The sequence below is a fragment of the Molossus molossus genome, unplaced genomic scaffold (genome assembly GCF_014108415.1).
Source record: "Molossus molossus isolate mMolMol1 unplaced genomic scaffold, mMolMol1.p scaffold_m16_p_11, whole genome shotgun sequence".
Lineage (NCBI taxonomy): Eukaryota > Metazoa > Chordata > Mammalia > Chiroptera > Molossidae > Molossus > Molossus molossus.
In genome coordinates, this window is record NW_023425346.1 from 21,110,332 (window position 1) to 21,136,318 (window position 25,987).

General features: G+C 39.5%; 1 protein-coding gene across 1 annotated transcript in view; it reads left to right on the forward strand.

The window, feature by feature from the left end:
* Nucleotides 1-25,987, forward strand: part of THSD7B (thrombospondin type 1 domain containing 7B) — an 848,907-nt gene that overhangs the window by 472,733 nt on the left and 350,187 nt on the right. Inside the window, exon 11 of the mRNA XM_036254339.1 lies at nt 22,470-22,599. Coding sequence (XP_036110232.1) covers nt 22,470-22,599 — 130 coding nt within the window. The remainder of the gene's footprint in view (nt 1-22,469; nt 22,600-25,987) is intronic.

The window sequence follows — 25,987 nt, forward strand, 5'->3', positions numbered from 1 at the left end:
AGGCTGTCTTTAAAAGGCCTCATTGTACACTTTCAGCATTTTATAATATAAATTTTAGACATACACATAAAATAATATTATGTTAATATGAAATATTAATGATTAAGAGAATGTACTCTTGTGTAGCCATCACCAAGTAAAAGTAACTAGCAAGTTATGGCCACTAGTATTTTGTCTATACTACTATTATCCCCCCTGCTGCTGTAAGTGGACTATTGAAAAATTCCCAGATGTATATACCATGTCAATGGGAAAAAAAATAGGTAGGGGGTAAAGTTATTAGAATGGAAGATAGTATGTGCATATTCAAAAGGGCTCTTCTTATAAACTCCTAGGAACCAAGGAGCTAGTGATGAATAATTTGTCAGTGTCTATGATTAAAGACTGTAGGAGCTCCTTTCACTTTCACCCCTAAGGGGCAGGATGGAGCAGTGTCATGGTAACAGGAAGGCGAAAGGCACACTGCTACTGGACATTGGTAAGAAACCTCATTTGGCAGTACCCTGTGTCCAATCTCCTGCACTTATGGCTTGAGTTTCTAGTATCAAATATACAGGGTGGGGCAAAAGTAGGTACTGTTGAGTATGCAAAACAGAGTTTATTCTTGTATCTTTATCATTATGTTATTTTCCATACAAACACCTGTAGACCTACTTTTGCCACACCCTGTAATAATGTTTTTTCAATGCCTAGGTAGAGTGGTTAGGATCATGGAGTCTTGAGTTTGACTTCCTTGACTCAGGATCCCTTTTTTTGTCGTACAAGTCAATTTAGATTCATGTTAAACTTGCCGTGTTTCAATTTCCATCTTTTTAAATGAGATAATATTAGCACCTGCTTCATAGATTGGTTATAAAGATTAAGTAAGAATAGAACACATGGAATAATGTCGGGTTTATGGAAATTTTATTGTTATTATTATTAATATGTAAGATCCTTAAGATTAGAGAACTTCTCTTTTATTATGTCGGTGTCCTACAGTATCCAGCCCTGCCTGTGCTGATATCATGGCACTTCTTTCCACGTTTGTATTTTTTATTTAGACAAGTTATAAAGTGTAACAGGCAGAGTCTTCTGATTTCATTAATGAACTTCTAAGCTTAGCATAATGTCTGGCATATGATAGGCATTCAGTAATTTTTGAATGAGTGAATGAATGAACTCTCTGTATGTCCCACAACAAGTCTTAATTTCTGGAGATTTTGTTTCCATTTAGATGAAGTCACAGCATTAATGGGTTGCCTAGTGGATGCAGGCAAATTAGGGAAAATAATATTGGTCATTAGGAATTTCAAATAAGTAAAAACTATCCTCTTCTGGAATTGAGAATTTCTTCTACTCAAAGGCAGACTATCACCACCCTTTCTTCTTACTTACCCCTTTCAAGCACGTATGGTCCCTTCTTTCTCCCCACGAACCCATCTGTACATATGTCCACTTGGGCAGTGGATGATGAAGTACTAATTTCATAACAAATAATGAAGGGTTCACTGTGTTTGAGTAATTGATAATTTGAGCCTGGAACACTGGCCCTCAAAATAGTGTTGGAGAGAATATAATAATCTAATGCCTTTCCTTCAGAAAGTGACCTAAGTTTCAGTTATCAACTGTAAATTTTGAATGTTATCTATCCCCAGGGTTTTTTGAAAAATGAAGTAAGATGTATATCTCACATATATGTCCCAAGCCCAAGCCCCGTTATACATAGTATAGGTGCCTTTGATTTTACAAGCTCTGCTGGGGGTGACATGCCTCCTTTAGTCTAGAATTTAAAGCCCAGAGATTCCTACATAGTCCTAGAACTATATAAATTTTCCTGGACATTTTGTAGGAGGAATGGCAAACACTTGGACTTGGAGAGATTACGTTTCTCAATGATACTCCTGCCAAACTGAGGAGTTCTGCTAATAAAATTCATAAAAGACACTTTTCTTAATTCATAGGGGAAAAAGAGATAGATAAAGTTCTCTTAATTCCTTGTAAGTTTTTCATCCTATGTGGGTTTTTCTCCCCCTTCTGCCTGTCTCTACTAAAAGCCAGTGGGAAGTGGATTTGATTTGGCAAAACAACACCAACAACACACACACACACACATACACACCATTTTACTAGAGTCCCATGACCACACCCAGACGTGGAGGAAGACCACTGATAAGAACTGCTGCTCAAAGCCAGGGATTCTTAGTTGGCATCACCTACACTTCTTCATAGCAAATGATACTGCAAATGTCAGCTGACAGGGGAGCATTGTCAGGCCACACACATCCTCCTGTCCCCTACTTCCTCTTCCTCTGGGCCAGAGATCGATGTACATTTACAGACACCTGGAGTTCACAGTATCACTAGCTGGGAATGGCCCAAGGAGGCAAGTCTAATTGTATATGACTGGCAGGTGAGGAATACCCACTTCAAAAAGATGAAATCACTCATCCAAGATCACCCAGCATGTCAGAGGCAAAGCCAGGGTTGGGATCCAGATTTCTCTGACTCCAGGGCCTGCCTGTATTCATCCCACAAATTATCTCTCACATTTATAAGCACAGCTCATCTTGTTTGTTTATTACCAATTCAAGAGTCGGAAGCCTGGTGCAGCAAGGGAATATAGTCAATATATCGTAATAACTTTGTATGGTGGCAGATGGGTACTAGGCTCATTGCAGTTTTCACTTTGTAAGATATATGAATGTTGAATCATTTGTTGTACATCTGAAACTAATAAAATATTGTATGTGAACTGTACTTTAAAAATAAGTAAATTAATTTTAAAAACAGGATTTGAAGACGGGTGCTCTCAAACCCGTGATGCAGGCTCTGCGAATCACAGGTCTGTCACACATTGTTTTCCTGTGTGCCATCTCGCTGGCCATCGGAACAGCCTGAGGACAAAGGCACAGTTCTTCCATTAGTCCTTCTCGGTAAATGAGGATCTTCAAGGGAAGTACTTCTGGTCACCTAGTCCAATAGAAGCAAAGATACCTGACTTAAATGTGCTGTATTGCCTTGCCTGGTGAGCCTGCACAGTACTGTAGAACATAAAGCTGGACACGTTCAAACGCTTATCAGTAACAGGCTATAATAACTTAATATCATGGCCATGGTTTGGCTTCGTATCACTGCCGCTTTCTACCAAATTAGTAATCGTTGTGACTTATTGATATGCCTTATCCTATTTATTTATTTATTTATTTATCCTCACCCAAGGACATTTTCGCATTTATCTTCAGATAGAGTGGGAGGGAGAGAGGGAGGAAAAGAGAGAAAGAAACATCTACGTGAGAGAGACACATCGAGTGGTTGCCGCCCACACGACCCCAACCGGGTTCGGGGACAAACTGCAACTGAGGTACGTGCCCTTATCGGGAAAGGAACCCAGGACTCTCAGGTCTGCAGGCCAATGCTCTAAGCACTGAGCAAAACCAACCAGGCTCTTTAATTCTTACCTCTGCATTATCCTCTTTAATTCTTACCTCAACTCTATATGAAAAGAATTATTACAACCCCATGTTACATGTGAGGATATAGGGACTTGGATATAGGGCCCAAGATTGCAAAACTAATAAATGGCAAAGCACATGGAATCCTAGACTCTTGACCACTCATTCAGGAGTTAACACTTGCTGAACGAGCACTGTGTCCCAGGCACTTAGCCAGGGTAGGTCCTGTGTGTATATGCGCAGAGTGGTGACTGGAACACATCCCTCCGTTATGGAGAGTACAGTCTCGGGAGGAAGACAGTGATGGGATGGGATTACCTAAAGGAGCATGCAGTTACAAAATGTGGTATGTGCTCTGCAGAAATTCAGGGTGCAGTGAGCGAAGGTAGTAAGGAAACTCAGAATTACCCTCCGTCTAGAATATCTTTCTCTTCATCTCTGTTGTTTGCCCACTTTACCAGATGTAAATCCTGTCCTCCTCCACAGGACCTGTCCTGGTCCTCCTGCTGGACACAGTGACCCCTCACTCTCACGCCACATCACCCTGTATGAGGGGCTTGCCTTTTAGCTGTTGGTAAATGTGTTTTGTTTCTTCTCTGAAGGAATGTGAAGTCCTGTGGCCTGGGACCTTTTCAGTTTTCATTCCCCAAAGTGCCTAATAATAAACTTAGTACAGAATAGAATTCAGTAAATCAGGGTCAAATAAATGGATGCCAGTTAAAACCTACATGCTTAAGCAAACCTAACAAACTGCTGAAAATGTCGATCTGCCTTTACAACTAAATTCCTTTTCTAAATGAGTTGTGTGGCTTGTTAAAAGAACACACATGATGATGCTGGAGATGGAATACATGGGACTTGGAATCAGATTCAATCCAGTTAGCTGGCAACTGTAATTAAAAGGGAAACATGTTCTATCCTTTTTAAAAAATAATTAATTACTTAATTAATTTTTAAATTTATCTTTATTGTTGAAAGTATTAGAGATGTCCCTCCTTTTGTCCCCCACTGACCCCCTCGTTCCCGCTCTGTGACACTGCTGCCTTCACTGTGTCCATTGGTTGTGCATATAAGCATATAAGTTCCTTGGTTCATCTCTTCCCATCCCCTACCCTCCCTTCCCTCTGAGGTTTGTTAGTCTGTTATCTACTTCCATGTCTCTGGATCTATTCTATTTATCAGTTTAATTTGTTCATTAGATTCCACATATAAGTGAGACCATGTGATACTTGTCTTTCTCTGACTGGTTTATTTCACTTAGCATAATACTCTCCAGATCACTCCATGCTGTCTCAAAGGGTAAGAGATCTCTCTTTCTTACAGCTGCATAGTATTCCATTGTGTACATGTGCCACAGCTTTTTTATCGAGTCATCTACTGATGGACATTTGGGCCGTTTCCAGATCTTAGCTATTATAAATGGTGTTGCTATGAACAGAGGAGTGCCTATATTCTTCCTTACTGGTGTCTCAGGCTTCTTAGGATATATTCCTACAAGTGGGATCACTGGGTCAAAAAAGAGGACATACAAATGTCCAAGCAACTATGGAAAAATGCTCAACATTACTAATCATCAGAGAGATGCAAATTAAAATGACTATGTGTTATCACCTCACTCCTGCCAGAGTGGCCACCATCAACAAATCATCACATAACAAGTGCTGGCGAGGGTGTGGAGAAAAGGGGACTCTAGTACACTGCTGTGGGAATGCAGACTGGTGCAGCCACTATGGAAAACAACATGGTGTTACCTCAAAAAAAATTGAAAATGGAATGTTTTATCTTTTTAATTTTTTATTCATTCATTTATTATTTTTAATGAAGTCAGTTTATTATTAGTTTTAATGAAATCTTATGAGTATCTCATGGGAAGCAAAGGCTATTTGATCACTAGTTCCTAAAAGGCATTTCTTATTGTAACTTCACATTTCAACACGGGACTCCAGCAGAGGTGATATGTCTATAGGAAATGGAGTAAGGGCTTCATTGTTTGTTTTTTCTAATGAAACCCAAGGGTATAATGTTAAAATGCAAAATTGTGGTCATGTGCAGTCTTTCAATGGCCTAGACTGACCCAAGAGTAAAACAATAATTTCGAACAAGTTTCTGAAAGTGTGGTCCATGAACTTCCAGCTCAGAATTACCTGGAATGTTTGCTAAAACCCTAAGAGATTCTGATTTTGAAGTCAGGACTGTGGGCCCCCAAATCTGAATTTTTTAAACAAACCACCTTAGTAATTCTAAGACATATTAAAGTTTGAGAAGCACTGGACTATAGAAACATTTGATTTAACCAAGGGCCAGTGGATTCTTTAAGAAATGTGGAACTTTCATCTATATATTGTTCTAATTGAATTGATTTCCCTTTTCAAGGATTCAGTCCCTCTAGCTACAAGAGATGACAAGGGACTTGTTAGGAAGTGATAACAGGACATCCTATCGATGTCCAAAAGAAGAAAAAGAAATCGCGTAGGTGGTATGGGAACTTGACCTGCAAACAGGAGCTGAGGCTTCCCTTTGGCTCCTCACCCCACCTCTGCTCCTCTGTGAGCCTGCTGCCCTCCCTTCCAGTGGGCTGGCTCTGAGTCTGCGCTCTGACCTCGAGCAGACAGAGAGCTCAGAACCGCTGCCCCAGTCCCTGCTCCGAAAAATCGTTTAAGTCAAGCACCCAACACTGACAGAATCTTCCCTTGGGGCTCTTTATTCAACTTACCAAATAACAGAGCCTCTTGCCCAGTTTTTGCCAGGTTCCTCAATCAATCAGCAGCAGCCTGTGGATCAGCTGCCTTAGCATCAGGACTTGCCTAGGACGGGAGTGTGTAGAAAGAACAGAGTATGGGAGCAGTCCCCTCAGTTAGGGAGAGTGGTTGTCACCCTGAGACTGACCTCTCGGAGACATTCTAGCTCAGCTCTTTGATAGAGATTCCGAATATGACCAACGTTCTCCCTTCTGTGTCCACCCGTCCCTCTCGGTGCCGACCCATAGGCAGAGGAAGGCCAAAGCTTACCTCTTTTGAAAACCAAGACAAGACAACACTGCAAAAGCCACTTCAAAGCTTCAGTTTGAGAGCACAGCTGTTGTAAATAAGGTAGAAATACAGAAAAGGAAAATGGAGCTCCAGGGAATATAAATACGGTAGAATAACATTTTCTTGTAGAACAGAAACTTTGGGGAGGGAGAAAGGGTTCTCCTTGAGCATGGTCTGGGCTAGGTATTTGACTTTAAACAAACAAAATATGCAGTCTCTGTGTACTTGGATTCTTATTAAAATGCCTAGGCTATCATTCCTAGGAATACTCTATCATAAACAGTGTTGTCTTGGTTTTCTTATAAAATAAACTAACATATCAAACAAAATTAAATAAGCAAAAAAGCAAACAGAATAAACAAATGCCGACTTAATGCATGAAGTTCTGTCCTTTACACCTGAAATCCGCTATTATGTCTTCTTAGTTAGCATCTAATAGTTTCTCTAAAGCACTATTAATCTTCTTTATTCAAAAGTCAAGCTACATTACCATAAATAAATCCTAAGGCTCACATGGATATTTATAATGATTCATTGTTAGCCTTAGTGGCAAAAAAGCTGCATTTCTTTGGATGTGAATGCTCTATCTTTTCAAAGTGTTTTTACTTCTGGCTTTTTGCATTCTCATATGTAGAATTCTCTGCAGACCATACAGTGCAACACAATGTAATCCTTATTTGCTTATAGAGTTAAATGGATTGCCTTTCAGAAACCAAGGTACCCATTATAATTAGAAGTTTATTTTTAGACTTTCAATGTACTTCCTATGAAGAGCTAGAATAAATTAATTTTGATTTAACAGGGTGTTACTTTATTAAATAATTTTCTACAATTAAAAAAGAATACATTATTTTTCACTTCCTTGACTCTGGTTGCATTTTAATATGATTCTAAATTAGATGTAATTTCAGGAGTTTTTTTGACTCACTGAATTAGCTAGTGATGGTAGATTTATAAACTATTTTATTTGTATTACTGTAACAAAGCCTGAAGTGCCTAGAGTTAGAGGTAGAGTTAAATGTTGGGATCTTAATATGTCAATTTAGAACTTTAGGTTTTATAAGAACATCAAATAATGTATGTAACAAATCAAGAAGATAGCAAATTCATGCTGAAAATATAGTAGATCCCTCAGTTTTAACAAACAACTTTTAAGTATTTCCTAATAGAAAAATTATCACTGGATATTCTGCTAATCTCTTGAAGTTCCTTCAAAATTAAGTTTCTATATGGAAATGGTTCAGATAGAATACCTACTGCAGGACATGTGTAACGTGATGTGGAATAAAACATTCCAAAATCAATATGCTAGGGGTGATAGATTGCCTGCCATTTGAGATTTTTCCAAGTTATATTTAATTTACCCTGATACTTAAAATATGCTTATTTTTTAAATTTAGAGGCCTTGTGAATGAAAACCAAAGTAGAGGCTGCATGAATATGATGATGAGTTCTGTGGGAAGTTATGCTCATTTCTTACTTGAACCTGTAGTGGTCTCCCCCATGGCTGAATGACCACAACACTTTCTGCGTTGAGCTTTGACTGCATTCAGTATAGCACTTAATTATTCTGTGTTGAGCGTCTCACTAATTTGTTCATGTGTGGTGGAAAGAGCTTGAACTGTAGAATCTAACATACCTAAAATGGACTCCTGTTGTTTCCATTCAGTGAACCTCTCTGAGACTGTATATATTCATCTTGCATGTAGATATAACATGTACCATTCATGAGACGACCTGCTGCCTGGGGTTTACTTATCCTGCATATAGAGGCCAGCTCAGCAATAATGGCTCCAACTGTGGAAAGTTCCTCCCTGTCTTCCATTTAATATTTCATCTCCCCTGAGTAAATCGTAGGATATATAAGGACTCAAGATCAAGTCATAAAAGTTATTATTATTAATTTTTTAGCTTATCTTTATTGTGAAAGGTATTAACAGATGCCCCCCCTTTTCTCACACTGACCCCCTCCTCCCCACTCCCACCACCCTCCTGCCTTCCCTACACTGTTGTCTGTGTCCATTGGCTATGCATATATGCATAGAAGTTCTTTGATTTATCTCTTCCTGCCTCCTCCCTTCCCTTTGAGGTCTGTCAGTCTAACAACCACTTTGTAGTCCTTTTAATAAAGAAAATACACTTAGAAGTAAGGGCGTGTGGCCAACAAACTCGGGCATGGTCTCGGACACTGAGGAAGTCTAAGTTTTCCACTCACCCTAATTCGGAAACAATTGAAGGTTCGTCAGAGCAGAGGGAGCTCAAAACACCAGCTGTTTCTCAACCCCAGAATTAGACATGCTTAACCACCTGGTCACAGCCCATGTTGTATACTTGAAAACATGCATGAGTGTGACTGAGAAAAGATCAGAACGTGTGCAACCCCTGTGCAGATGTATCCAAACGACAGAAAAGGAGAGGGAAGGAGGAGCCACGCATGTCCTTCACCCAAAGCCGTGTGCTAGGTGCCACTCATTCTTCCCAAAGGAGAAACCGGTGAGCGAGGTCATGCGTCCTGGGCAAGGAGTGCTGGAGAAGTGGATCACCCTCCACTTGCAGGAACAATCAGGCGGCTTCACCCGCACAGTCTGCTTTACAACTTCGTGAACTCACGTCCTACCATCCTCTGCTTTCCGTACCTTCCTCCAGCCAGGGCCTCCTTTCTAACCAGCGTGTTCAGCTTTCCCTGGCTGCTCCTTCTCCCTAAAATGCTCTTTGCCCAGCCCTTGGTACAGGTGCTTTTCAATCAACACTTTGTTTTCGGTTCAGACACCGCGTCTCACTCTTTCCCTGACAACCTTATTAGGAAACCCCTCTTCCCCGTCTCTGTCTTGCTCATCACCCCGAGTTATTTTCCTCAAAACAGTTACCGTTCTCCAAATAGGCTCCTTGTGCTGCGCCCTGCCTGAACCCAGCAGTAGCTGCCACAAAGCAAGTGCCTAAATATTTATCGAATGAATGATAATGGATGAATGTATCATTAACTTAGTAAAGCCTTTCTCTAGGGTTGATCTTATACCAAGGTTTTTGTCAACTGCTAATAATATTAAGATGAATAACACAAGGTTACTTAAATCATAGGGCTTTTTAACAGGGAACAATATAGAAACATATTTTTTCTGTAAGGAATGAGCACGGGGTATTGTGCAGCCAGGCAAGGGGTCTTCCACTAGCTCAGGGCCCAGGGGAGATGAGAGCTGGTATATCAGGAGTTTCAAAGTAGATCTGGGTAGAATTATGTTACAGGTAGCGTAGGGCATGTGTGTGCAGAGGCTTGTCAGTGCGAGAGTACATTTTAATTAGATGGATTGCAGGCAGGCAGCTTGTGTACTTGGGATGCATGATGCATTATGGGGGAGTGATAAGAAATAGAGAAATGTGCAGGGAACGGCTCATGAAGAGGTTTATGCCATTCTGAGAAGATTCAACATTACATGGAATTCTGATAGACCATTTACATTTTAGGCATGGGCGAGATAATATCAGATTTATGTTAAAAAAAGTAGTACAGAAAATAATGAGGTTAGACAGCATAAGAAACCAGAAAAATTATGAGGCCATTTTATTATCTGGGCAAGTAATGAGGAGAATCTGTTTTCTTGAATAATAAAAACAAATGTGCATTATAGGTCAGCAGATAAATTACTATAACCCAACATTGTTTAATAGCGTATTTTCCTGACCCGGGGTGTCCTGGGGTCTTTGCCCATCCCGTGGAGTTCCCGTAACTGGATGATGATGCCAATGCTCCCTTCTGCTCAAAGGATGTTAGTGCTAAGAGAGAAACCAAACCAGACAGCAACTCTCAGAATCCAGGACCGAGCAAACCCCGCCTTCTCACCTCTGAGTGAGTGCTTCTGAGAAGGAAAAATCCCAAAGACCAACAGGGTCTTTCTCGCTGCCCACATGACCATCTGTTCTTATCAGGACCAGCAATATAATTTGCAGGGCCCAGCGCAAAATGAAAATCTGGGGTGCCCTGCTCAACATTATTAAGACTTTCAAGACAGTCGCTGCAGTGTGTTAAAGCCAGAGCCCCGCTGGGCCTGGGGCCCCACGAGTGGGCACAGATCACACGCCCAGGCCTGGGATCCTGAGCCTGATTGGTTTTTTCTAGGGGCGTTATCCTCCCTGACTTTGAGCTTTGATTCCTGGGACACTTGCACTGATCCTGACTGTTGGATTGTGATTCTTACACTGGGCTGGGGCCACTCAGGGGTTGAGGGACGCACAGAGAGGTGGTAGAGTGAGGGCAGCCGAGGAACACGGGCTCTGGACGCAGACTGCTGGTCCAAGTCCTCTCCATCACGCCCGGCACCTTGGGAAAGGTACAAGACTTCTCTGTACCTCCATTCTCTGGCCTGCAAAATGGGAGCGACAAGCGGGACTTGTGTTTTAGGGGCGCAATGAGGGGTAAATGAATTGATTCATGTTAACCATTTGGCAAGTGAATGAAACATGGAAAGTGCTTGGGCCTTTTCTTTTTATTATTGTTTTGGTGATTATATTCTGGAGAGGAAATTGTGCTTGGTTCCATATAGTATAAATATTGCCATTCAGGGGGAGGTTTGTCATTCAATGAGCAAAAATGCTTAATTTTAATATAGTTAAATTTATCAGTCATTTACCTTATGATTTTCATTTTCTTTGTTTTGAGATATTCTTTCCTATCCCAAAGACCTAAAGATATTGCACTGTCTTTTTATTCAGAAAAGTTTTTTTTTGCTAATTATTTTTTATATGATATTTGAAGAAAATCCAATTTCCTTTTCCATGAGGAAACACTGACCTTTTCTATCTTCCCTTTGTACCCCAAAGTACTCAGTGATCCAGCCACTATTATTTTTAATACTCACCCAAGGATTTGTTAGAGAGAGGGACGGGGGGGGGGGGGAGAGAGAGAGAGAGAGAGAGAGAGAGAGAGAGAGATCAGTTGTGTCTAGTACATGCCCTGACCAGTAATGGAACCCACAACCATTTCGTGCATGGGGATGGGGAGAGGGAATGACTCTAACCAGCTGAGCCACCCTGAGGGTGAACTAGCCACTCTTGTCTCCCTTGCTCTTTCTGTGGTTTGACTCTGGGCCTTTGCACTTACTATTGGCTCTGCCTAGACTTGTCTTCCCATAGATATTATATAGATGACCCACCAATCTCCTTCATGTTCTTACTCAAATATTCCCTTCTCACTGAGGCTTTTGACATTTAAAATCACAACCCTCACCTGGCTGGTGTGGCTCAGTTAATTGAGGGTCCTTCCATGGACTCAGAGATCCCAGTTCGATTCCCAGTCAGGGCACATGTCCAGGTTTCGGGCTTGATACCCCAATTAGGGAGCACATAGGAGGCAGCCGATCGATGTCTCTCTCTCACATCGATGTTTCTATCTCTCTCTCCTTTCCTTTCTCTCTAAAAAAAAATCAATAAAAACATATTAAAAACATAAGTTAAATTAAATAAAACCACAACTCTCCCTCTCCCCCACTATACACACACAGACACACACCCACTCCCTTCCTAACATTCCCATCCACATTTTTGTTGTGTTTCTGTTGTTTCTGCACAACACTTAATTGCCAAAAGAAACATTAAATATTTAGAATTTGTTTTTTAATTTTCTTTGTCCTTTCACTGGAACCTAAAGCCCATGAGGACAGGACTATTTTTGTCTTTTGTTGTGCTGTCGTCTCAATTTATAAAACAGCATCTCCTAGGAGGATTTCATTATTCTTTGTTTCCAGAACAATCCAGAACACCTTATAAAGAGTTATGTCTTTGGTTTTGTCTTCCAAGTACAGTAGTGGGAATTTTAGCTCCACACATGTATTAATTAATGGAGGCGTCTGCTTAGGAAATCTCGGGGTGACTTTTTTTCCCCCTGTTTTATTTACAGTGAAAGCCAAGACAGACCACACTCTCACTCTTTCCCTTGGTCACAGCAGGATTTCCTTTTATAGTCCACACACCGAAGTCGTGTGTGCGCGCGCGTGTGTGTGTGTGTGTGTGTGTGTGCGTGTCTCTGACCAAAGCTTGTCCTACTTTGGTGGCAGGCTTTGCTGCTTATTTCCTAATTTAGCATACCTGTTCAAAGCCAGGCCTCACCATCAGCAATAGAGAAATGTTTCCAGGGGCCAGTGCTCAAAAATTTTCCCTTAATTTTCTACCTTTTTTTTTCTGACTGTGCATTATCTTGAAAGCCTTTCAAAGAGAATTGCAAAGGAAACAAAAAGAAAAAGAAGAGGAACCTACAGGACATATCAGCAACTTGAACCCATTTGACAATTGGGATCTAAACTGTAACTTAATGACAGTTGGGTGATTATAAGTATTTTAGGATAATTGGTATTAATATTTCAAGGTATGATAGTGTTCCTAGGGTTATGTTTTAAATACGCCCTTTTATACATCTATTCTGAAATATTTATAGATAAAATGATAAGATAGCTAAATGTTCTTTGAAATAATTTGGGTGTCTGTGAATGAGCAAAACTTTAGGGAAAACAAGCTTGCCATGTAATTATTGATGATGATGGATGGCTACATTGAGTTCATTTGATATGCTTGAAAATTTGTAAAATTAAAAATATTAACACTTTACATTGAATTAAAAGCAAACCTCTGTAGCATTTTAGCTTCTCTGTACCAGCAGAGCTCTTGCAGACGTGTTCTCTGTCTCATGGGAGAAACGAATGTCTGAATTTTCATTAAAGAAAAACAAATTGTAGAGGCTGTATGTTCATCTAATCACAACTTTCACTCCTGTATTCTCATTTATTCAGAAATCATGTGCTATTGTCTACTAGGTTTTGTGAACTGTAGTAAGTCCTGTAGATGCTACTGTTTGGAGGCAGAGGGAGACAAGAAGACAGCGAGGTGCACTGAGATCTCTGTGGAGGAGTGGACGCCTGGACAGAGGGCTGTGTGGCTGAGGGGCAGGGCTGGAAAGACTTCTTGAAAGACTCGATCCTTTGTTGAGTCTCAGAAGCAGCATAGGAATTATCTAGATGAAGAGGCAGAGAAAAACCAATCTCCCACACTTACCTGCCTACCAACTAAAAATTTTACATACTTAACAGATGCCAAACACTGAATTAATATATATATATTTTTTCCCTCTATTTTTTTAAAGCCCCAGATAAGGAATTCTAATTATTCCCCTTTGAGACACCAGAAAATAAATACTTTTTCCAAGTTCACAGAATGGGAATTCCAAAATCACTGATTCTAAGAAGTCATGTTATTATATCAACACTAAGTCATAAAAGGAATTTCAACAGCAGTGACTTCATATTGATGCTGCAAAATGGTGAAGACAGCAAGGGGAGCAATAACACGTGCTTCGCACATAAAGGGATAATTACAGTCTTTGTCTGCATTGTGATAACATTTATAGTTAAAAATGAAAAGCTTTATTTTAATTGGCTTGCTTGCACAGAGTTATTTTCCTTTAACTTGTCTTACCACTATCCCCCAAATAAAAACTTTAGTAAAACAAGTGTTATTAATGTCTGAGTGGTTTCCCACACCTAGCATTTAGGTAAAACAGTTTTCACATCTAGACACATCCTGGAAGAGACGTTGTAAACAGTTGCAGAAATCAGGATCCACATTGTTGAGCCATGATGAGAGGAGGAGCATTTAGAACAGGGCTTTCTCCACACAGCAAATAGCTGGGCGATAATCCCGTAAGAACAGAGGATCTGAGGACCTGGCGTTGCTATCTGTGCATTTCTTTGTGCCCTCCTCATGCTGTGACAGGTAAGCTTGACCTAGAAGACTTCTTGTCCTCTAGCTGTCAGCTCCGTGCTAGGCACAGGTTGCTCCCGTTAATACCGATGAGGATATAGAGCATTAATTCATTATGGCAGCATGGAGTATTTAAAGGGGTTTTTCTAATATATGGTTCAGTATGCATGCCTAATAATGATGGTAACATCTTGAGCTTGTGTCTTAGGTGACATCTGTGCCCTCCAAAACCTGTTTATATACAGTGCAATATGGTGTCGCAGTGCATTTCAGCATCAATGATGACGGAGTGCAGTACGTCAGGGAGCCCTGTAGCCGGCAGCCACTAGACGTTGCATCTGCTAAAGCGAAAAGGGGTCAGGATTGGGGGAAACAAATGCCTGTTATTTCACACACATTGGCAAGAAGAAAAGACAAGTGCAACTCGTTATTATAAATTGTGTTGTTAACCCTCCTCATTTATAGTACACATTTCCAATTATGCCCATTATGATGTACTTAGCTAGAGGGCAGTTTGCATTTTTTAAATGTGTTGAGAGCAGTAATGATCTAGCTAGTGCTCATTTGTTTTCTACTGCTTGGTTAGCCATGCTACATTGTCTTCGCTGTTTTACATATTGGATGAATAAGAGATGCTGGCTGTAAAATGCTAAGGCAGTGGTCCTGTGTCCTGGAGGTTTTTAAAACACGCCAGTGCTTGGGCTTCACTCACCAGAGATTCTGCTTTAAATGGTTTAGGTGTGGTGTGGGTGGGGACATCATGAGTCTATAAAAGCTTCCCTTGAGATTCTAATATTCAGCAAGGGTTAAACTCTTCATGGTTCGGTCGAGTAGACCTCAAGATTACCTATGGGTGACTTCAGTTGTGATACTTAAAGAGAGGAAGGGCCAAAGTCGAAGACTGTCACTATTTGATAAGGTTTGATCTTCAAACTGGAGATGTTTTAAGAGCACTAGTAGTTGGACAGGAAATAGAGGGCATTGGAGATGGTCCCTAGAAATTAGAACTATTGCATAGGCTTCAGAGAGTGTGTGGTGCTGACCATAGAGAGAATATGTTTATTAGCCTGGACTGTTGTCCTAGCTGGTTTATGAAGATCTAAGCATGTGTTATTCCTTATGGTAAGAGCTTGCATATAAAGAATTTTAAGTTCAGTGATTAGTTATATATGTATTACCTTTGCAAAAATGCTTTAAATCCCATTTAATTAAACATTCCTAACAGCTGTTCTGTGAGTTGGTGCCACGGAATTACCCACAGAGGACAAGCCAGAAAATTGATGCTTGAAAGGTTAAGTGCATTGCCCAAGGTCATATAACAATTCTGTAATGAGCTGGAACTGGAAATCAGAGCCCTGGAGGTCTTGTCTGTTGCCAGAGCCACTGAATTTGGCCTCTGTTGCAAAGTGAATGATGATTATGAAAATTGAAGAATATAGAATACATTTTTTCAGGCAACATTTCAAAATGAAAGAAGTACATGGATATGCTGGAGCCTATTTCTACATTTCTAGAAAGTTTAACAGAAAAGCTTTGCAGTTTTAATGCTATATATATATATATATATATATATTTAATTATATATATCTATAGATAGATAGATAGATAGATAGATAGATAGATAGATAGATATGCGCTCAATGCTAGTTTTGAAGTACTTGAAGGTCTAGCTAGATGGGCAGGAATTCTGGGGGAGGAGACTGCTCTGATGTATTTGCTCTATATATAGAATAGCCAGAAAAATAGGAAGGAAGTATATGAAAACTTTCCACTCATTGTTTTTCTAGGACATTATGTATATTTTTTTACCACTTAAACTCTTCATTTCTCTTTGAACAAAGAGAGAGCATACTGCATTGATGGCCTTTGGATAATAAACACAAAGTTATATTATCTTTTCTGATGCTTATAAAACCATGGAGAACTACATTATTACCCATCCAGCAAGTTTCACTCCCGCTTCTCTGGGAGATGTAATAATGCATGTATGTATGTTGCCCTATAATACACAGCACCTGGGTGCATATCCTACATGTATTCGAAACATGATAAATATTTATCAACAGTGACAGCACTGTATGTCCTAAGTGGCTTCTCTGAGGACTTAGGGTCACAGTATCTATTTCTCCAAATTTAAGTGGGAGATATTTGGGCTTATGGTGAGCCTAGTTTTGTACCTTTTCTATAAACAAATTCAAGTCTGAAACTCAATAAAAGTTGTAAATAAACCAGAAAGGGGTATTCTCTTGTGTATAATTAGTGAGTCGAGAGAATGTGCTTTTTAGGGGATTTAACGTTGAAGAAACTTGGGCTGCTTAACATCATACTGTGATCCCTGTTTGTAGAATTGACTTAGAAAGAGACTTCCTAATGACCATTCGTCATTTTTGCCAAATTAAAGTTGTTTGGTTCTCATATCCATGCTCCACTTTGAGCAAACACCAGTTCTCTTTAGTTGTATATTATCTATTGGTGATGTTTCTATCATAACAATATATGAAGTAGCTCCAGTCAACTATTTCCAGATAAGCCCTGTCCTCGCTTTCCCTGTTTGATTTAATGATTCATGAGCTAGTCTTCTTGGGACACGCAGCGGTCTTCTTCAGATGCGTGAACTGCTATCGCAAACAGAATTATATGGCAAGAAATAAAAGGGTCCAGTAATCAGACTGAACAGGTAATTTTAAGACCAGCACGGCAGCCTACCTTTTCTACACATTTGAAATGCAACTTGGTGCTGCAGTGAAGAACAAAACATGCGTGTTTCTTACATTTACATGGGGTAATGGTCTTTTTCTGAGGATTCATACAATTTTTCACACTAACTAAAGCATTTCTGAAAGGGAGTGAATGAGCTATTAATATTTAAGCCAGCATAACAGGCATTAACTAGGACTCTCCTGAGCAAACAAGTTTAATCACTCTATCCATTCCTCTCTGATGATATGAGAAGACAGTTGGTACCAGTTGCCTGGCAACTGTAGTTTAATTTAACCAGGGCCGTGGAATTACATTAAGTCATTCATGGTGTCCTAGATGCTCAGAACATGGACAAGACCCAGCACTGATAGAAGAGTAGTTTGTCATATTTTTCTTTTGATTAGAAACAGCTTCAACTGCTGAAGCTTTTCTTCTACTATTTTTCTAATCTTTTTCTTTTCACGTTCTTTCCTGAACTCATATTATGCTAGTGAAGACTCCTATACCAGGTAATCTGTACATGCTTTATATGCAGTAACTCATTTAATTCTTACAGTAGTCATGTAAATAGAAACTTTTATTTGGTCTGTTTTATAGCCAAGGAAACTGAGGCTTAGCAAGATCAAAGGAATTTCCTGAAATCCAGTAAGCATGAGGATTATAACTCAAGCCCAGAAAGTATTTCATCTGTGGTTGTTTTTATGATATGACTATTAAATATCATTGGTGCCATCCTTTTGCTTTAAATCAGTGAGAGGAGAATACTGCGCAGATTTTTGGTTTTGTTTGTTTATTGGGAACCTGGAAGTGTACGTGGGGAGGAGGAACAGAGTACCAGGTGAGAAGGCAATAAGCCTGGAAGACTATTGGTATCATGAAGCCAAATGAGTCACTGAGATTTATTAGACCTGTAAGTGTTGAAGGTATTCGAGAAATAAGGGAAAGGCAGAGAGGTCTTATTTTTAAAACTCCACCATCAGAATTTGGAAGATTGGTGTTGAACTAACTGCCATGCATTGCTGATAAATATCCACCCTGTGTCTCGCTGGCATATCCGCTTGCCCTCAGGATCCCTCCCCTGGTGTTCATGTCCAACCGTTTCCTCGGCCAGCGTGCTCGTGTTCACCATGCTCTACACGCTCCACTCGCTTTTCCTCTACTCTCACATTTCAAATCAATTGGAAACTTAGGGGGTCAGTTCTTTACTTCAAGTCACTGTTGAATAACCCGGCACCAGGGCTCAACACTCATGATTCTTCAATTCTGTGTGATGTGCCCCGGCTCACCCGGCCATGAATCTCCGAGGTGCTCTTCACCGGCTGATTTGCCCTCTTTCCAGGAAAGGCAGTGTAGGTCTTCAGGGAGAGTCTATAAATATTCCTCCATGTCTGCAGCCCACTCATACATTTCCTGTTAGATTTGCATAACTCAAAATTGAATTGAGACTAGTTGCTTATTAGCCATAATCATGCTTGAGCAGTAGTTTATGTTTGCGGACAGGCACTTTAATTTACTGTTATTTTTTCATATGCGTAAGTTTGGAAGCTTCATTCACCCCGCCCCACAAACTCCGTGTTTTCATTGACACTTAAAGCCTTCTGCCAATAGGGTGCTATTGAAGAATTTATTAGAAAGGAAGAGATATCCTTTGGGAATAACAGAGGACCTGTTATGTGGACTCCTCCCTGGAACGGTCCTTTCTTTCTCTTTATCTTACTAAAAAGCCGCTTTTATGAAAAAAGATGCATGGATTTTGATGTCTGTTTAGTTGCAGTTTTAATCCTAGCTGGGTGACTTTGTGCAAATTATGTATCTCTTTCTCCCTCTGTTTTCTTATTTATAAATTATGTATACTACTACTAGTAGTAGTACTACTACTAATAATAATACCAACCTCGTAAAGTGGTATAATAATAAAGTGAGATATCATATGCAAAATGCCCAGAAATGTATCTGGTATAGATCAAGGTTATAATACCTGAAAACTTCCACTACATTTTACATATATTTGTAATACAAATGCTTTCCACCTGCAAAGCCACTGTCTTCCACTTCTCAACCTTCACTTTAATACAATCAGTGCAACTATTTTTCCCAAAGTTTGAATTATTTGACCTGGGATTACACCATAAAGCAGAATACCTCTGTCTGTGAGTGTGCACTGTGCATGTGTTTGTGTGTATGGTGAGTTTGTGTGTGTGGATTCAGTGGGAAGGAAGAGGTACTGGTCATGTTCTCTCTCAATGTGAAGTAAAGGCACCCCATTTATTTTTTCTATCATCTTCAGTCTTCATTTTTTGTCTCCTAAGATAACACTAGGACAGGACACACACACACACACACATTATTATGTGTACACCCTAAAGGTAAACAACATTTTTTAGAGTAAGTACAATATCATTGGAATTAACTGAGAGGGTGAGAATAAACTTTTTCCCAAAGGCATAATTATTTACAAAAAGTGTCCCTACCCAAATGAAGATAGCTTTAATATTATTATGCAGAATCATTTAAATTACACTTTTTTCCCCCTCTTTTTAATCTCCCTTTTCTATACTCCTCACAGAGCCCTAACTACATTTCAAAAGGAACCAAGCACAGCAGCCCTCTCTCTCAAATGCTAGTAGCATCTGTCCTTTGGCAATATGAGCAGTTGCTGTCAGGAGAAAAGGTGGCTCATTCAAATGGGGCAACCGGAGAAAATTAAACAGATCATGTACAAAGCAGTGGGCGGGATGGATGTAAGCCAGCAGGACCTGGGCTAGTGAGAGCCCAGATCCTGAAAGCAGATAGAGGTAGGAGCAGTTAGTAGAACTCAGATGAAGTGGCTATAGGAAAATGCCCCTCCACAGCAACTGGAGCTTTTGACGGGGTGTGGAGCCCACTTGTGATGATCCAGAAGATGAAATCTGGTGGAATAAATAACCCAATTTCCCTCTCTCCTTTTGCCATCATTTCTCCTTCCATTGTGTGCCCCATCCCCTATTTGCCAAGCCCAACTAGAAGCCAATGAATAAGCAGACTAATGATGCACTCCATCTATGGACAGTCTCCTTGTTACAGATCAGGTTGAAGACAGGCAACCAAAAAAGGGAGCAGATGGAGAAGATTGCATACATGCCCTTCATTTACAGTTCAAGATTATTAAATGTATAAATGTGCTGGTCTTCCTTTTATCCTTAATCTCATCAAAATGATAGAAAGGAACTTTTAAAGCCCTAATTTCTTGTCAAAAATGAAAGGAGAGGACCATCAGTGGATAAGAGATCTAAATTCATTTACGGAAGACTTAATGGACAAGGACCAAAGAGCAGAGAAGCTGATGACATCACAGGAAGCCACGGCCTAACTGAGCAGGAATGTGGGTGGCAGTAGAAGAGGAAGCCATGTACCCAGGAAGACCCAGAGCATTCGTGGCTGTTTTGATGGAAGACAGGAGTGAGCAGCAGGACTGAAACAATGGATTATATAAAGCTTTTAAACAACTAGCAGACACATAGAAATAGCTATATAATTATAAAAAATTGAAAGGTGGTGCAAAGTAAATTCTCATCAATTATAGTAGAAAGTCAATCGATAATGTCTAAAGCTAATAAATCTAAAAGTAATGCCATAAGCATGTTAATTATAGATTTAGAGGTAACCACAGAAGTAAGCACAGAAACAGTTTATAGTGTTTGGAAGGAGGACAGGGAATAGGTAGTAGGTCAGTTGCTTCTCAGTATATCTTTTTGTAATAATTATTTTTTTAAAAACCATGTGAATAAATATTTTTTAAAATATGTTTTATTGAGTGCAGAAATAGACGAAAGGAAAAGTGAGAAACATTGATGCCAAAGAGAAACATCCATTGGCTGCCTCCCGCTGTGCATGCTCCCCACTTTGGGGGAACCAGGACCCGGGCATGAGCTCTGATCAGGAATTGCACCAGAAACCTTTTGGTGCATGGGGCAACATTGAACCCGCTAAGCCACACCAGCCAGGGCATGAGTAAATAATTTAATAAAGGTTCTTTTTAATTCCCTTTTGTTTCACTACACTTAGTTTACTGGTTTTCTAAAACTATTCTTAACATGGTTGGGTGCATTATCTGTCCCAAACCTACAAATTAACTCAAATTTCTCCTATACGCCCCCTCTCTCCATTTTTATAGACACCCTTTTATGCCCACACACAAGCCATATGCAAATCAGCCTTTTGAGTGCAGTTACATGTCTCTCTCTCTAAATCCCATGCACCCTATGTCTCAGTGCCTTTTCTCAAACGGTTTCTTTGGCCTGGAAATGGCTTCAGCAGTTTTTTGTTGTTGTTGTTGTTAATCCTCATCCAAGGATATTTTTTATTTTTTCCATTGATTTTTAGAGAGGGTGGAAGGGAGGGAAGGAGGGGGAGAGAGAGGAGAGAAAGAGAGAGAAACATCTTTGTGAGAGAGACACATAGATTGGTTGCCTCCCACACATCCCCCAACTGAACCAGAGATTGAACCTATAACCCAAGTATGTGCCCTTGACTGGGAATCAAACACAAGACCCTTCAGTGTGTAGGTCGATGCTCTAACCAATGGGAAATACCAGCCAGCACCACATTATTATTTTTATTCAAGCTGCAAGTCTTGGAATAAATCCTGCCTCCTCCAAGAGCTGTCTTTGCTCTTCAGAGACATGAGTGATTATGCTTTATTCTGTGTTCTTCTAACACTACACCTCAGTCTGACACTTCTTGCTCTACAATGACTCAGAACTAGTTGCGTATCTATTGGTCCCTTGTCTTTCTGTTTAATTCTAAGTTGAAGAATTGGTATCTTCACACCTAATGTAATATGTTGCACATAGTAATTGAAATAGCTGATAACCACTTTAACTATAATTGGTTTTTGTTGGTGCTGTTGATTCAGGAGACATCTAAAGTTATAAAATGAATGCTACAACACACTAAAGTGAACATCAGCTGTCTTTTTAGCAAGATGCTTATTAATAATTCTGCTTCTTAGCAAAACCATGAATTAGACAATATTTTCTCACAAACTTAGTGACTCTTTTCTAAATTTCAATTACATACATATTATCTCAGGTTATGAGGAATAAGAAATCTAACACACTAATACCCATAAATATGTTACTAATGTAGTCATTTTTATGAGTGTTTGCATTGTAAAGAGTAGCCTAGAGAGGAAGCGTCTTACCCAAGAGAATGACTGGCTGCTAATGAAATGCTAGGCCCCTGAGCTGCTATTTGAGATGAGAGAGCGTTTCTGCAGCTCACAGATTGTGCCATGTCATTCTTATGCCACAGGCAATATGGATTCAGATGAATTTCAAACACACTAAGACAGTGGGAAATAACCTTAGTATATTAGGACACATAGATTCGAAGTCACAATTATTAAGTGTAAAACGTGTCTCTCTACAAGTCAGATTGATTATTAACCACTAGTCTTTGCTTGTTACTCTCGTTTCCCCGGTAGTCTTTTTATATATTCTTACTTCACCTCTGTTTTTTTCAGTTGCTAGTTAACCCTGGATTTTCTCTGCATCCACCTAATTTTATGTTCCCTTTACTTCAGGAAATGCCACAACAAGACAGTCTCGATACAGGATCATCAACCAGGAGGCAGCCAATGGAGGTCGAGAGTGCCCAGATACCTTATTTGAAGAGCGAGAGTGTGAAGAGGTCTCATTGTGCCCTATATATCGGTAATTAGTTACCTTTTGGAATAATCATTAAACTTCAGTATAAATTATGACTTATTTTTCTCTCATATAATATAGGGTTGCTTAGTGAGAGATAAGATGAGGTGGTATTGTTTATCTTTAAATACCTCTATGTTTTCCCATCCTATCTAGAATCTATCTCGAGGGAGTAAAGACTATCAAAGTCTAATTTATAGGAAACAGACAGATAAACATGTTTTGACTGTTAGTGAGGTTCTGGAGTTCTGCCATTCAGGAAATCTTTTCAAGATCAGGATTCCAGGAGATGCAGGATGAGGTCTTTACCTAAACCACAGACACAGACACAGACACAGACACAGACACAGACACAGACACACACACACACACACACACACACACACACACAAAGGTAATTTATCTCATTCTATTATTCTCATCCTAAAACCTTTTTTATCAAGAACTGCAAACCTAATTTGTACTTATTTAATAAGTAATTAAAAAATGATTTTGGTTCTCAATTTTAATTATATACACATTTTAAGAAAAGATCTAGTTAGAAAAATTTAATCTATGAATAAAATGTTAAAAAAAAAAAAGAAGATGCATAACTTTTAAACTATAAATGTTACCTATATATTTCTTCTTGGCAAGTGTGTGGTTATTTATAAGAAACAATACCTGAAGTTCGTGTGTCTAGTCATAAACTTCCACTCTTTTAACACTGGATTGAAACATTGCTTTAAAAGGCAGCTGAATTAAATTCACTTTTGGATTTTACTGCTTTGTGAAGAAATCCCATGGTCTTAAAAAGCATGTAGTTCCAGCACACTTAAAAATGCCTTTAGCAATAATGCCTAGTGTCTCCCTGCCTTATTGGAAAAGCTATATCTTAAAGCCATGAAATTTAAGGGCTAATTCCTTCAGAAAAATATGTTCTGTTTTGTTTTTCTTTTAAGGAGACTCCTTACATTAGATAAGTTTAGGGTGTCATTGAAGAAATCTAAATTGCTACTGATTTTATCATCCTGTACTCCCATTGTTTCCATCTGATAACCAGTTTGGGGAGGATGCAGATAAACAGTGGGAACGTGCCCAGACTATTGCTTTCTCCTTAGCAACCACGGGCCATTGTGGAAACACTGCCAATAGCCATCCCTTTGTGCCATGGATATAAATATTGAAACTTCTGAGCCCAGCTAAAGCTCTCTTGGGCCTAGTAGCCAATTGAAAACATTAGCCAAATCAAATATTATTACACATTTTTATTAACCCAGGGCTATTATAATCAGAGAAAATCCTAGGAACCATTAGTGAGCTTTTCCTTTCTATCGTCCACTCTCTGGCTCTCTAGCTGCACTTCAATTTGGCCACTCAGATTTGAATTCACTCCCATTATTGACCTCCTACCATTTCCCCCAGAAATCAGTTCCACTGTGTATGGACTGGATCATTTTCTCCTGATGTGTGTAGTTTAATATATGTCCAAGTTACCAGCATGATTCTCTGCTCCTTAGTAAAACATCCTTCAGTTTTAAGTTAATATGGTTCCAATTTTGTTTTTTATTTCTCCTGCATTGGTATGTTGGGGAAGCAAGTTAATGTAGACCTTTTTCATTATATTGTAATTCTTCTTTTTGACTCCATTAAGGTGACATATTCACACCTTTACCAAATCAGAGCAGAGTCAAAATGTCCACAGAACTGTTTCTGTGAGTTTGAGCATCCTCCAGCATGTGAGGTTATAAGTGAAAGGGAAGACAGCAGGGGCCAGGATTCTTACATGGAATGGGCAGGGGGCCTGTGCCTGAGCCCCCAGGATTGAAAACCGGTATGTCCCGACTTGTACAGTCTCCAACATGTCACTTAACCTGAGCTCAGGTCTCAACACTGGGAGTTTAACAAGAGAGTCCTGAAAATTTCTTCCTTCTCTTTCAGTCTTGCAGAACACTAAACTAGATAGAATCCCTTGGTCTCATTTTGGTTCAGAAAAGCCATGTAAATTTTAGGGATCTGAATAAATGACATACCCTAGTTGAAAAGTCAGACAAACCCCTTACCATTTCAGTTTTTATGACTTGAAATTATATTCAATGAGTCTATGCATATACAAAGTAAATTTAGAACTACTTAAAATCAATAGGCAATTTATTTTAAAAGGACAGGTTTTTCTAGTTAACTGTTTTCTGATTTCTTCCCAATTCTTCTCAATATGGAGGCCACTTGAATGAGGTCAATGATATATTTGTTTCATTTTTGTATTTGAATGTGCTGTGCTTGATTTTGCAGCATGGTCTGTATCTCTCTCTTAAGACCACCTCTGCCTCACTTACCTCCCTGTCCGAGAGACTCATGTAATCTAAAGGAACGAGAGGAGGTCGTGAGGGCTGACGTTAATGGCTGGCTATGCTCCACACACTATGTGTTCACATAACCAAGAGGGTCCTTTACAGTGACTTTTCCCGAGCAAAGGGAGTCTGCTCTATGTTCTGCCGTATATATCCTTTCTTTTGCTAAAACTTTTTTTTTTTTATGGTGAGAAATGCATATCATTTACTATGTTGATTATTTTAAGTGTACACTATAGTAGTGTTAATTATACGCACATTATTTTGCAACAAATCTCTAGGACTTTTCCATCTTGTGAAACTGGACCATGATATTTTACTTTCTGTTTCTGTTTTATTCTTTGAAGGTATATTGGCTTATATGAAAAAAGCATAACAATATACAAGCAAAGAAGAAGCAGAATCTGTGGTTTCACTTAGGTTTGTGTTTTGTGGGACATGCTGAAAAGATAGGTTTTTGGATACACGTCACTGTCTGTCATGTGGGTCATAAAATAGAGAGTTTTGTTGACCTGAGAAAGGAAAGATGGGAAGGCCAAAAGGTGTCCTCAGAGACTGTTTCTTCAGAGGAATAGAAATATTGGTAATTCATCAGGGGCAGATCAGCTCCTCCTCCTTGGAATGAACTATCCACCTGTGAGTTGAGTTCTTCGAAGTCCTAGGAAACACATTATTAAGAAATTGAAGTGGAAGATCAAGTGTGAGGTTTGCTTGTGAAACTTTCCCATCTTCAATACGTGCTTTTCTAATGCTCTAATGGGACGTCAGAATCGTCCCCGTTTTTTCCTAACAATTTTAAGTTCATAAAGAGGTAAGCCCTCTAGATTTGATCTGCGCTTCTAATGCTTTTATTGCCACTTTGCGGTATGAACTAAGGTTTATGTGCAAAATGTCCACATTTTAAAAAATGGAATCACAGCATTAGCCATGAATCTGGGTCAGAGTCGGAGTGGACTATTACCTCAAGTGCATACCAGGGTTCCGTTTTATGACGTTCGCTTCAAACCCATTTTTATTGAATTACTATCTTTATGCTTTTGGATTTCCAACTTACCCATTTCAAG